The sequence below is a fragment of the Meles meles genome, chromosome 6, assembly GCF_922984935.1.
Source record: "Meles meles chromosome 6, mMelMel3.1 paternal haplotype, whole genome shotgun sequence".
Lineage (NCBI taxonomy): Eukaryota > Metazoa > Chordata > Mammalia > Carnivora > Mustelidae > Meles > Meles meles.
Genome location: NC_060071.1, coordinates 18850037 through 18865012, shown reverse-complemented (window position 1 = coordinate 18865012; position 14976 = coordinate 18850037). Strand labels below are relative to the sequence as shown.

General features: G+C 40.0%; 1 protein-coding gene across 1 annotated transcript in view; it reads left to right on the top strand.

The window, feature by feature from the left end:
- The window catches only part of CERS3 (ceramide synthase 3), a 79326-nt gene that overhangs the window by 25226 nt on the left and 39124 nt on the right, over positions 1-14976 (top strand). Inside the window, exons 6-8 of the mRNA XM_046010013.1 lie at positions 3534-3626; positions 7174-7302; positions 10968-11074. Coding sequence (XP_045865969.1) covers positions 3534-3626; positions 7174-7302; positions 10968-11074 — 329 coding nt within the window. The remainder of the gene's footprint in view (positions 1-3533; positions 3627-7173; positions 7303-10967; positions 11075-14976) is intronic.

Below are 14976 nucleotides of genomic sequence, written 5' to 3'. Positions count from 1 at the left end.
TTTTTGAATTACTGGAGTCTAATAAAAATTAGTGCTCTTACTTCTTTCCTGTCACTGGAAAGTCATGAGAATTCTTCATAGAATTATTCATATACCCTCCTCCTCTCTCCTCCTTCAAATATTTAAAACCCTACAAGTCATTGCTATTACTGATTTGTAAATCAGATTTCCATCTCCACGTTCAACCTTGTATCCTGCTTTCCCATGCTTCTGTCTGGGATGATTATCCGTCTGGCAGAAGATGTCCCTTTGGTTTGCTTTTCTGAAATGTTACCACTTTGCCTTCATTTTTTAAAGGATATTTTTGCTGGGTATAGAATTCTAGGTTAGCAACGACTTTCCTTTAGCACTTCAAAAATGGCATTCCATTGCCTTCTGGATCCCATTGTTTTCTTTAAGAATTCAGTTGTCAGTTTTATTTTTGGTTCTTTGAACAGAATGACTTTTTTTCTCTGACTGATTTCAATATCTTGTCTTTGTATTTCAAGTTTTATTATGATATGCATAAATGTGATGGTCTTTGACTTTTTGCTGCCTAATGCCCATAGAACCTCTCTAATCTATGGTGTGATATCTTCAGTCAGTTTTAGAAAATTCTCAGCCATTGCTTTTGATCCTTTCTCTCTCTCTTCTCTTTCTGGAAATTCAATTACATATATATTAATGGGATAGATGTTCACACTAGGTCCCACATGTCTCTTATGCTTTTTCTAATATTTTCCATCCTCTTGCTTCTCTGAGATTTAAGTCTTTTGGGAGACAATTCTCCATGGATTTCTTGCATTAAATGTCTTATTACGTGAAGCCCTGCCTTCCTTTTGTTCTATACTATCTAACTATCTTTTGTTCTATACTATCTATCTATTTTGTTCTATACTATCTTTTTAAGGATGTTTGTATAGCAGACAAACTTGGAAGATAGAAATGCTCCCTCACTCAGGGTTCCTCTCTTGTAATACAACCCATGTTATATGCAGATGTCATCTGACACTTTTTGCTTAGGCCTGTATGATTAAGATGGGAGACTTGTCCCAAATATTGATACTCTGACAACAGATATTACTGTGAATAATATGCTATCCTTTAACTCTGACCTAGGAGTCTCAGATCTTCAATCAGCCCCAATGAACCTGTGACAATCTATCTCACAAGTAGGGTAAAATCTCAGACCCTTCACAGATCTGGATATAGTCTATTTTCATGTCCTCTAGTTTGTTGCTGCCTTTATTAGCAGTGTCTAAAACTGCTGTGAAAACATATCTCTTGAATTCAAAATTTTAGTTATGTTTTTCACTTCTCAAATTTTCACTTAACTCCTTTTTTAACGGATTCCAGTTCTCTACTGAAATTTTCCACATTTTAACCAAGTTTTTAAAGTTATTTGAAAGTCCAAGTCTGAGGAATCTAATGTCTTGATCACCTATGGGTCTGTTCTCTTTTTGTATTCTTGTCTCCTTATGCTTGATAACTTTTGATTGAGTAATAGATACTGTATATGAAAAATTATAGATGCTCAGGATACTATCTTCCTCTTGAGGATATATACTTTCACTTCTACTCATTAGAGTAGAGACAGATTACTTTCATTTTATATGTGATCAAGCTGATTCAATGTGGATATCAGTCTATGGGAGGGCAGATGTATTTACAACTTACCAATATTCCTAGGGTGTTTTTCTAGTGATTTGAATAAAGGATTACAGTGTTTACCAGGACTCTTTTTCTTTGGCTGAATCTGATACCAGTTTGCATCCTAGCACCATGAAGTTGCCAGAAGTCCTGTTTAACTTTTTCTGTTTCTTAGTCTCTGGACTCCATACTGCTTATAAATTGGCAAATGCTGACTGATGCTATACACACATGTGGTTTTCTTTGAATTTGTCCCACCTAGGATCTATGGAACTTCTTGGATGAAGGATTCACTAGAAATAAAGGATTCATTTTTAATGCATTTGTCTTTGAAATCTTAGCTTCCCAGCTTCTGGGTGCCTTGGTTGCTCTTTGATGCATTTGCAGAGATATTTTTAATGCATTTTACCCAGATCCTTTTTCAGTTCTCACTAGGAGAGTTAGTCTCATACATGCTTGTTTGACATAGAAGAAAGCAAAAACTCTGTCTCATTCTCTTATGGCCTTATCAAGGATGATCAGTTGACCAGAAAATTATCCCTTTTAATGTGTTAGCTTCAGTATTAGACAATCAAAGAAGGTTAGACCATAAGATACTTGGGCATTACATAGGTCAAACTCCAATCTTATTCTTCTCCTCCAAATTACTCTGAACTTCTCAGGTATATCAGTTATTTACTGGTAATAACAAACCAACACAAATGCAGTGCCTTAAAACAACAACCACTTATTTGCTAATGAGTTGGGTTAATAATTTGGGTTGGGCCCAACTGAACAGTTTCTTCTGCTCCAGGTAGTGTTAAATGAATCAATGCGTGTATTTTCAGTCAGTTGGTAGGCTGTCCAGGGGGCGGCTTATGTCCCTGGTGTCCTCATTCATACTTTTAGCAGTGGGTACCTTGATTCTCTACTTTGTTCTTATCAGCAAGATAGCTCAAGTTTCTTACCTGGTGCTTATGAAGTCTCTGCTTGCCTTATATTTGCTTATTTTCCCTTCATCAAAGCCCAAGATCAAGTTCATGGTCATGTAGGAGAAGACTATGCCAGTACATGAGTATCAGAAGGTGAAATTCATTGGAAGCATTGATGTAACAGTCCATCACACCAAGTAATATAATATTTCAACTTAGCTAAAATAAGCACCCACCCACACAGTATAAAATTATTAAGGAAACTTCTAGATATAGAAATTTTTTTTTCAGAAGACATTTTTAGAGTACTGAAATAGTTCTGTATGTTTTATTATTGCCCCATTTGAGAACAGGCCAATTCTGATTACTAGCTGTCACCAGAAGAGAGGTTAGGACATAAGATTTTGAGTAGTATTCAAGAAACATAAAACCAGGTAAACTGTGGGAATGGCAGAACAGACCTGCCAATACTCTTAAGTAAAGAGTTTTTAATTTGTTAATTAATTGTTAAAAGTTAATTAATTAACTTTTGGTCAACTTAAGGCAATTACACGTGTTGTAGCTTTATTAACTTTCAAACAAAACCCTTAACTTGATTTTGGAATTCTGTCTACCCTTTCAGAAATAAAATCCCTTGGAATATTATCTTTGATTCCTTCTCAGAAGTTGAAATCTTTTTTAAACTTTGTTTATTTAAGTGAGGAAGAAAGAGAGAGGGGGAGGGGCAGAGGGAGAGAGAAACTTAAACAGACTCTGTGCTGAGCATGGACCCTGAGGAGGGGCTCCATTTCATGACCTTGAAATCATCACCTGAGCTAAAACTAAGAATTGGACTCTTAACCACCCCCCAGGTGCCCCTCAGAAATCAAAATCTTAAAGCATCACCATTTTGGGGAATTCTGTGGAACATAAATAGGTATAAACAAAAGTTTGATGCCTTAAAATGAGTCATTTATACATTTATACTAAAATGAATACTGTCATTTTCCTTAGCCCTTGCTGCCTTCTCAGTACTGGTACTACATTTTGGAGATGAGTTTTTATTGGTCTCTGATATTTAGCCTTGGCTCTGATGTTAAGAGGAAGGTAAGTGTCTTTTTTTGTTTGTTTTTAAGATTTTATTTATTGGGGGGGTGCTCAGGAGAGAGCAAGCAGGGTGGGGGTGCTGCAGAGGGAGAGGAAAAGAGAATCCTAGGCAGACTGTGCTGGGCGCCGAGCTAGATATGGGGCTCGATCTCAGGACCCTGAGATCATGACCTGAGCTTAAACCAAGAGTCAGACGCTTAACCGACTGAGCCACCCAGGCGTGCCTAGGTAAATATCTTATTTACAAAGCTAATTTATCTACTTTTTCAAAAATTGTCAACCCCCACACCCCCAATCCTAATCTTTACATTGTATTCTTAGGTGTGTTTAGTTTCCATTCCTAGCCTTTTTGCATTTTATAGAATGGTGCAAATCCTGCTCGTGCTTTGGAGCCTCAATAAGTATTTGCAGTTAAGCATTCTAGACCCTTCCACTTGGAAACTCCCCTCTTGTTCAGCAAGAAGAGAACTCTCCTTTATGTGGTCTGTTTTGTCCTTTGGGTTTGGGCATCTGCTGTTCTTCAGTACAGGTGCTAGTAGTTTTAATTCTACGGCCACATCCTTTAGTTGATTACAAACCACCTTATGTAATTTTTTGTTGTGTTCAAAGACTTCAAATACATGTTGTCCTTAATTCAACCAAGATTTTTAGGAGGAAACTGTGGGCATGCTTGGCTTTGCTTTAGATGTAGGGAAATTGAGCCACAGGCATGCTAAAAAATATATCCTCTGAGTTAACAAAGTGAGGCATTTTAGGAACTGTTTGCTGCTACAGAAAACCCTATTAGATTCTCAATGCAATCACAAGATTTTATCATGTAAATTAGCAACTCAGATCAAATAATAAATACTCTTGGCATATACCTCCATATGCTACACTCTATTTACAAAGTCAGTTTGTGGCAAAATTTGTGTGATAAAGTTAAGTTGAACTTAAGGAGGTAAGACCAAGCTGGCTTGGTTAAATGTTTGGGTATGTGATGGTGGCCCCCATCTATCACTGAAGGGGCTCAATCCACTGTAGTGAAGAGAAGATCTTAAAAGAAAACTTACAGAAGGTAACTATAAGAATATATTATGAAAAAATCTGATAGAAATAATCTCCTTTTCCATAAAACTCAGTCATAACTGTAGTTGAACTGTCATTAATTTTAGCCTGGGTGAAGAATACATCAAAATTTAATTGTTTGAGTCATTTTTTCAAGGGAAAGATTTGAAAGTAATCCCTTTTTTTAAAAGGTCTTCAAAGATATACTAACGTGGGTCAGTGTTATAATGATCCTGTCTTTCTCGCTCACCTGAGTTTACAGTAGTTGGTTTCTCTTTACTAACAAGGGCATTGGGTACCTTTTCAAAAATTAAATATAAATAGATGTCATATATTTTGTAAATACATATCTTCAGAGACAAAAACTTTTAGAAGGTGGGTAAAGCATGGACTGTGGAGTCAGAATGCCCAGGTTTGAAACTCTGGGTTCACCACTCACTAACATCTCAGGGTAGCTGACCAGACTCTCTAAACTTGATTTCCTCACCTGTAAAATGGAACTAAAAATAGTTTCCGTCTTCTCTGGTTGTTGTGAGGATTAAGCAGATTAACCCATGCAAAGCACTTCCTGGTATACAGTGAGTACTCAGGAAGTTGGGCCATTATTAGTTTACTAATTTATTAGCCATTATCATGTTTACTCTTTTACTTCTGCTACAACGAAACTGAAATCTTTAACTTGGTTTTTTTTTTTTTTAAACATCCCTCTTGAGGTCTCTGCACACTGTACAAGGCAGTCATCGAAAGTGTGTAGTTCAGTGGTTTCGAGTATGTCCACAGTTACCGCCACAGTCATTTTTAGAATATTTTTGTCACCCCCCCCAAAAGATATCCTGTCCCTTTTGGCAGTCACTCCCCTATTTCTCCTAACTTCTCTCACCCTAGGCAACCCACTGACCTACTTTCCATCTCTATGGATTTGCCTATTCTGTGTATTTCATATAAATAAGCTGAATCATAATATATGGTCTTTTTGTGTCTGGCACTTTCACTTAACATAATGTCTTCAAGGTTCATTCATGTGGAAGCATGTATCTATCCTTCATTCCCTTTTATTGCTAAATAATTGCCCATGGTATGGAAAGATTGCATTTTATTTTACCTGTTTACTACTTGATGGCTATTTGGGATGTTTTCTTTGTTGTCTCTTGGCAATAATGGAATATGAACATTCATATACAAGTTTTTGCATGGACATATTTTTATTTTTATTTCTTTCAGTAGAACTGCTGGCTTATATGATATTCTATATTTAACCTTTTGGGCAACCGAAAGTGCTGCACCATTTCACACCCCTCCCAGCACCATACAAGCGTTCCAGTCTTTCCACGTCCTTGCCAACACTTGTTAGAGTTCATCATTTTTATTATAGCTGTCATAGGAGGGATGAAGCGGTATCTCATGGTGGTTTTGATTTACATTTTCCTGACGACTAATGAGGGTTGAGTGTCTTTTGTGTACTTGCCGGCCATTTGTATATTTTCTTTGCAGAAAATGTTTAAGCTTTTATCCTTAATTGTGGTAGCTTCCTTTAGCCCAGAGTTGGTAGTATTGTCCATTCATTTGTTACTTGTTTCCTATGGGGTAACTCTTATTTTAATGGTTGTATAATTATAAATTATATATGTATATATACATATATATTATATATGTAAAATTATAATTTAATGGTAATTTAATGGTTGTAATATTGTATATCTGTCTTCTTCCCTTTTTGGAATTAGGGAATAAAAGATAAATGTAAATATACACAGGAATGTGTGTGTATGTATATGGTGTGTGTGTGTGTACGCGCATGCGTGCGTGTGTGTGTATATCCATTGTGGGGCAGTGGAAAGAACAGCAGATGTTAGGATTTAGATGATAACTATTCAATGCTGTCCCACATGCAAGTGACTTCATCAGTGAGGATAACATGTGTTAGTTCCCTCACAAGGATTGTGTTTAAGAATCAAAGTGAAAGCATTTTACAAATTTCAAAACATTCAGATGTAAGTTGTCGGGTTTTTGTGAAATCTTGCCATTTGCCACGACGTGGATGGAACTAGAGGGTATTATGCTGAGTGAAATAACTCAATCAGAGAAAGGCAAATATCATACGATTTCTTTGATATGAGGAATTTGAGAGGTAGGGTAGGGGGCTGTTGGGGGAAGGGAGGGAAAAAAATGAAACAAGATGGGACTGGGGAGGGAGACAAACCACAAGAGCCTCTTAATCTCAGAAAACAAACTGAGGGCTTCTTGGTGGGGGGGCAGTAGGGAGAAGGTGGCGGGATGATGGACTTTGGGGACCGTATGTGCTATGGTGAGTGCTGTGAATTGTGTAAGACTGATGATTCACAGACCTGTATCCCTGAAGCAAATAATACATTATATGTTAATTTAAAAAGTTATTTTTTGAAAAATATTATTATTATTATTGTTACTATTGTTAGCACTTCCAGTGATTAGGAAATAACTGCATTGGCTTAATAGTTTCCATTTTCCTCCCATTTTGTAGGATTTTCTAGCTCATGTCATCCACCACCTGGCTGCTCTTAGTTTGATGAGCTTCTCTTGGTGCGCTAATTATATTCGCAGTGGGACCCTCGTGATGATTGTGCACGATGTGGCTGACATTTGGCTGGAGGTAAACATTTGCCATTAAAAAAGTAATAACAGGGCGCCTGGGTGGCTCGGTGGGTTAAGCCGCTGCCTTCGGCTCAGGTCATGATCTCAGGGTCCTGAGATCGAGTCCCGCATCGGGCTCTCTGCTCAGCAGGGAGCCTGCTTCCCCCTCTCTCTCTCTGCCTGCCTCTCTATCTACTTGTGATCTCTCTCTGTCAAATAAATAAATAAAAAATCTTAAAAAAAAATAAAAAATAAAAATAAAAAAGTAATAACAATACCACGTCCTGGGTTTCTGGGACTCCTCGCTGGAATAACAGTCTGGGAGTGATTTAGCAAGGCTCCCTGTCCTGAAAACACCCAAAGTCTGAGGATGTCTCTGGGTCCTCAGGTCCTTGAAGCTTAGAGAAATGAAAGCTTTTAGTGTCTAGTCTCCAGTCTTCTCCACGGTACTTGAGAGAGGTTCGCCCATGGGATTCCACCTGTACAAGTTGCCTGCAGAGACTAGCTCAGGAAGGAAGGTGAGATAACTTGAGGAAGGAATGAGCTCTAATCGTTTAAAAGGAAAATGTGGATTTGTGGCTTTATGGATTCTTAACATTGGATGGTACCATATACTGACTTAAGCCAAGCCGAACACCCATTGAAGGGTCACGCTGGCCTGACAGGAATCTTCCTCCAGCTTTAAAGAATGAGAGCTGATGTTTCTTCATGTGGCATTTATTTCCTAAGGGAGGAATGTTTTGGAGCAGGGGGCATTAAAACAAGAGTCTTCCTCATCCCAAGCAACACCCAACAGGAGCAACAAAGCAAATTAGGATTGTTTTCTCTACTCGTCTCAGTTATGTATTGGTTCCTGTTTGCCCCGAGGCAGTGACCCAGCAGCCCTCTTGCCCACCACCTCTCCTGCTGTACTTAGGGCCACATTTCCCAGAGCCATAAGTTTGTCCTCTAAATACCTTCACTTATAATGAAGCCGAGGAAAATAATGCTTGCCCATCTCGTGTGCAGGATTGCCTCTTGAAGGGTTAATAGCTGAATGTAAGTTGGTATGGGAGAAATTCAATTTGATAGCATCTTGTTCTTCTAGATCAGGGTCCACCAAAGTTTCTAGTGAAGGACCAGATAGTAAATCAATTTTGTGGACAACATAGGATCTCTTGCCATATCATCTTCTTTTCTGTTTGCTTTTTCTTTTCTCATACCCCTTTTAAAATGTGAAACCCATCCTTACAGAATGACTACTTTTAGCCCATTGGCTGGACAGTAGTTTGCTAAACCCTGTTCTAGATGTAACCAGAAGTCATTGGAAGCCATTTCAAAGCCACTGGCTACTATTAAAATATTAGATGTGTACAGAATTTTGTTTCTTCTGTGTAATTGGCATTAGACACGTAAATCCCATTCCAAAGGCCAAGATTATTCAGGGAAGCAAATGGCTTAGCAGAAGAGGATTGTGCCAGTTTTCCCATGTGCTGGTATCTCAGGGTAGCCATATCTGTTATAATTACCTCCTTCTCTGATCGTATCTCGGTAACCCTGCCTGTAATTAAGACCACATTGGCCATGACTTAAGAACTTGATGCTACTCTGTTGATTTAAGCACTCTAGCCTTTGGTGTGTGTCCACTGTAAAAATAGCTTCATTGTGTTGTTAAAAGGGAGTTAGATGTGGAGACTGGGAATAAGCTCTGGGTTGTCCCTGCCAACCCTCCCCGACCCCATCCCTGACATGCCATGACTCCCTAGGTGACTGGGGCAAATCACTTAATGCTTTGTTTTCTGTCCTCAGCGGTAATATGAGAAGTCATATCTGCTCCTTAGGGTATATCGTGAGGTTTAGCTCATTACTGTTGGAAAATGTTCTGAGGTTCTTAGGTGAGAAAAAAAAAAAAAAAGCAAACAGAAGGAAAATGAAATGTCAGACTCAGAGGTCCCTTTGCGGATAAACTATGAGAACAGCCTCATGTTGTTAATGATCATGAATCATTCCTGATTCACAAACCACAATCTAACCTGAGATTCAATGAGCTAGGCCAGTACCTTCCACCAGCTGGGAAGAGGCACCATGAAGCGGTGCCATGGGGGCCAATTTCTGATATCCTCCAAGGATGCCTGGTCCACAACTTCCTCGAGTAGTTGGCTTTTGTGGTTGTCTTCTAGGGCAAGTTCTCATTGAACCCAGACATGGAACAACTTTTGGCCCTGTTGAGACCCTCCTAAAGATGGTGACTATTAATCTTTCATATTCCTCAAGACATGAGGAATCATGTCATTTTGATCATGTCATGTGGGTCATTTTTTAGCTCTTTCTCAGCAAGATAAAACAGCCTCAACATCTAGAACTCTGACTTAGAAGGAACCTCTGCTTTTTTCATGTCTCCTCCTGATCTTCTTGTTTCCCCCATGTTCAAGTTTGGATGCAGGGCCCAATGCTTGAACAGTATCCTGACTCATGCTTAGCAAAGGACCAGGGTGACTGTCAATCTCCATCATTACACAGCCCGGAATATTCCATGTGTGTACTTGCTCCGAGGAATGCTACTTTGCCCTCACAAGTGCACGCCCTTCCTGCCTGTGCACATCTAGCTAGCCACCCTAGCCTGGCCTCCGACTCTTCAAACAACTCCCACACTCCATTCCAAGCACGCTGAACTTCTGGCCTGGCTCCCCATACCCACTTCCCACCCACTTGGCAGACTAGCCTTCCATCGCAACATTTGAGGCTGTTGCCTTCTGGGCCCCCTGCCACTCCACAATCTGATCATATCCTTACCCCACGGTAAATATGGCAGAGTATGGGAAATGTCATGAAAACCCTTCCCAAAGTATAAATATGCTGCCTCTCTTGGTTTAGAGTGGCTTTGAGCTTCCAGACCAATTTTAGTCCTGAAACCATGCAGACCTGAGCCATGCTTCTGGGGGAATGACCTACACTCAGCAATTCCTACCCACCTCCCACGACCCCCGACTCCAGATACCTTCCCATGCAGCCTTGGGCTCCACTAGATAATGCCAGAGAGAATTCACATCCATTAACCTGCTACTACCACATTAAACACTTTCTGTAATTCCTTTTATTCAAGGCAGACTATACAGGCAGTGTCGACTAGCATGGAGTAAATGGGGAAAAAATCGAGCGCTTGCAACTTCATTTAAACTTCATTTAAACCAGGACACAGCCCCCAGGGCGGCCCCCTCACTCTGCCCCTTCTGTCAGCTGCCTTGATTGCAATGTGTGCAGCCCAGCTCAGGACTTCATTCATATTTCAACCTTTCTCTAATCCAGCTCTCCAATCAGCTAAATGGAGAAAATAAATCAGTGCCCCAATGAAATGCATGCTAACAATCATTGGGCTAACTTGTAGGGCTTGTGAAGGACAGGAGTAATATTACAGTCATTTTAACATATCTTTTTTTTTTTTAACATTCTATTATGGAAAATTTCAAACAAACGACAAAGAGAAGAGCATAATGGACCCAGTGGGCCTTTCCTCCAGTGTTACCAGTGGTCAGTGTGGCCAGCCTTGTTTTGTCGGTTTCCCCATCCATCCCTCTCCTCCCCCTGAACAGAGACCACTTTGATCCAAATCCTGGACATCATATCATTTATAAATATTTAATTTAAGAATTTTATTCTAACATCATTTTATCTGAATGTGATTGCTTTTTTTTTTTTTGTTTTCAGTCTGCTAAGATGTTTTCTTATGCCGGATGGAAGCAAACATGTAACACCCTGTTTCTCATCTTCTCTACCATATTTTTCATCAGCCGCCTCATTATCTTTCCCTTCTGGTGAGTAGACAAAGGGCTGGGCCGTGCCTTTGGTCACCGTGCTGAGGTGGCCTTGGCACGTTGTTGAAGTCTCTTGATGCCTGGTTGTTTGTGCCAAGTTCAGTTGGAGAAAATAAAGGGAGGGAGCCATTTTTATGAATAATTAAAACAACACCTTCCAATGTGGAAAAGGCTTATGATAAAGGGAGGTCAAAAAAGTGCCACACAATGGGTAAACAGCAATTCTTAATCTGTCTCGTTTCATGAATGTGGATCTTTCTTTGTGTTTACCAGCTTTTTCCGTTATTCGTGGAACTGTCATTGGACAATCACCAGCTCCTTGAAAGAGAGACAGGTTCTATGTTAAAAAAATATTGTAAATATAGCCACCATTAATTGAATGCCAGACACTGGATGAGGCCCTTTGTATATCTTGGCTCCGGTCTATACAACGAATCATAAAGATAAGGTCTTATCACTCCTACTTCACAGATGAGAAAACCGATACTGATTTCATTTTCCATGATCACTGACTGGTCTTAACAATGGTCTGGATAACCTTTTCATATTGATTGGCTCTTGATCAGCCTTTTGATTTTGTTTAGCCAAGGGCTGGCAATGAAGAACCGATAATTGTGTCTCCTCTGACAGCCATCCCTTTAGCAAGCATAATTTTCCATATGTTGATTGACAGGAAATGAAGAAAAGAGGAAGTCTTTGATAGTTTGAAAGAAAGAACTTATAATGACCCACTATTTGGGCCTGGTCTCATAGTTTCATATCCTCTCAATAGAAAAGTAGGGTTGGTTTTGCTGAGGATCCTGGGTCCCAGGGGAAAGAGAAGGAATGTAGGTTCCAGACCTGATTCTTAGTGAGTGAACGGCACCCTTGACTAGCCTGTGGGGAAGTCTGGCCAGACTTCCCTGTGGAAGCCAGCTACATGCTTAAACCAAGACTAGTGTCTTACTTAGACATCTTCTAGAGAGGAGCAGCATAGTGTGGTGATTAAGTTCATGGATGCTAGTCAGGCCGAGATTCAAATCCTGACTCCACACTTACGACACTGTATAATCTTGGACATGTTAGATCATTTCCCTGGGTCTCAGTTTTCTCATCTGTAAAATGGAAGTAATTGTTGTCACAGGCTTAAATGAAGTAATGCATATGAAACAGTTCAGAATAGTGTCCGGAACATAGTAAGGATTGGCAAATGCCAGCTACGTTTGTTAAAGTTATTAATGAGTCTCTAAGAATTTGAAATGTAATCTAGAATCAAATCTGAGACGTACATTTATAATACTCTCCTGATGAATCACATTACCCTCACTTTCGCTTTGGCTGAGTGTATTTCTTGTGAACTTGTAATATTGTATGATAGCGGATACTGATAGTGTTGACTTTCAGGTGATAGTTGAATTATGGCTTTTCAGCGTGACTTTTATGATGTCATAAATCCAGCATTTGCCCACCGATGGCCTCTTCTTGTGTTCCAGAACTACCATGTTTTCTGGTTTATCTGTTACTACATAGTAAACTATCTAAAAACTTGATGGCTTAAGACAGTGTTGAACAAGGGTTTTTTTTTGTAAAAGGCCATAGAAGAGCTATTTTCAGCTCTAAGGGCTGCATATGGTCGCTGTCACATACTATTCCTTGCTTTGTTTCATTTCATTTACAACCCTTTAAAAATGTACCAAACCCAGCTGAGCTCACAGGCCAGAGAAAAACAGATCTCAGGCCTGATTTTATCACCAGGCCTTAGTTTGCAGACCTCACTCTTAAAATAACAACATGTATTAATTATTACTATGGCTCATGGTTTGCAGAGTCGACTGGCCCCAGCGAGGTGGTGGTTTTCACTTAAGGTCTCTGTTGTGGTTACAGTCAGATGTGGCCAGAGTTGGGAATTTTCTGGAAGACTTCCTCACCCCACATGGTTGAAGTAACACATAAAAAGTCAACTGGTTGATGCTGACTGTTGGTCGAGACCTCAGCTGTGCCTGTCAGCTAGAATCCTGTCACATGGCCTGATCTCCCCATAGCATGGCAGCTGGATTTCAAGGGTGAGCAGCCCAGAAGAGAGCTAGGCAGACGCTGTGTGTCTTTTTATAAGCCACCTGCAGAAGTCACATCATGCCACTTCCAACCTCATTTTCTTCATTGGATCCAGGTGACTAAGGCCAGCTCATATTTGAGGGAAAGAAAATTAGACTCCATTTCTTCATGGGAATAGTTTCAAAGAATTCGTGGGCATATTTTAAAAACGTACACCATGGAAGCTCTCAGTCCAAGGGAACTCTTTGAGAAGCTTCACAGTCTTGTGAAGTTGGCTTTTGATTTAGCAATGAAGGACGTTAACCTCAGACATTCCCATGATGTCTTAAATCAACAAGCAAGCTTCCTCTTGCCCAGAAAACAACCAAACATCGTACTGGGGTTGAGTGATTGTGGAGGTGGTATGTTACTTTCCCACACACCCTCGACTTTAAAAATCCTAGATTTAAGGAGCCATTCTCTTGCCAGCATTTCTGGATTTCAAGAAGAATTAGTTGCATGCATTTGGCATTTTCTTGATCTTGATAGTTCACTGAATTCACCAGCCCACTGCAGAGGGCAGCCAATACCACTGTTTGCTGTCTTCAGGGAGTTGGATTGCAAATAAACCAGTATTAACAGACCCGACTGTAAAAAATTTTTTGCTGGTAAAAATTTTTCCACACTGACGTTGACGGGTCCTCGTTGTTTGGAAGGCTAAGGAAAGCCTCACCAATTGGAAGTTTGAGAGATTGATTCTCGATGGTTTTTGAAAGAATCCATTGCGGTGTGTTACCCTGGCTTAAATAGCGTTCCCATCCGCTTGAACATGTTACACAATCATCTTGCGGTGCCAAAGAGGAAAAGTCAGTTCCTTGTTGTTAGCCTGGCTCCAACCATCTGTCTAAAATGTGTAAGCATAGATTCATTTTTCAAGGATATTTTATTAGTTCTGTTTCGGGGAGAATTTAGTATGGACCAAACGATGTACAGATGATAGACCTATTTCAAGATTCAGACATGTCCGAGGCGCCACGGGAGGCGGGCAGTCCACCACTTGCTCTGTTCCTCGCAATGGCTTTCGTTGCACATTTTGTGATAAGACAAAGCCAAGTGGGGAGAACACTGACCCATCTGAAATTTATCTGGAAACTGTGGGAGAAAGAAACAGAGCCCGTACATTACACTTCCCTTTCCCTCTCTTTTACTTTCCCTTGGTTTTCCCCAGCCTCAAACTGTTTGCTTTCCTCGGATGAGCTTCTTTTGTGTGGGTACAACTCTGTCCCCTCTTCTCTTATGCTTTTTTTTTTTTTAACCCCCCAGGAATCTTATTTAGCCAGTTCTCACTCAATCAGTGTCAGCATGTGGTAATTACATGGTTTTTTATAACACGGTTCCTCTCAACATCAGGCAGGAATTCCAATCGGCCCGGGCCAAATTACTTTAATCTGATTGCCTAGTTACCTCATTTGTTTGCATTTTTATAAGCATTTAAATCTCAGGCTTATATTTTTTAAGGGATTCCCAAGTGTTGTTTTATTTTTTTCTAGATTTATTAATTTATTTTTGCAAGAGGGGGAGAAAGAAAGAAGAGTGAATGAGCATGGGGGGGGGGGGGGGGCAGATTGAGAAGCAGATTCCTCCCTGAGCAGGGAGCTTGATGTGGGACTTGATCCCAGGACCCCTGGATCACCACCTGAGCCAAAGGCAGACACTTGACCAACTGAGCCACCCAAGTGCCTGCAATTGTTGTTTTAAAATAATGGCTTCTCTGTCTTGGAATTATTGGATGTATCTATCTATTTGAATATCATACAAATACTGCTGGGGAAGCACTAGGCTAGAAAGATCTTCCTAAGTTCAGGTAAACAACTTCTCTGACTCTTGAC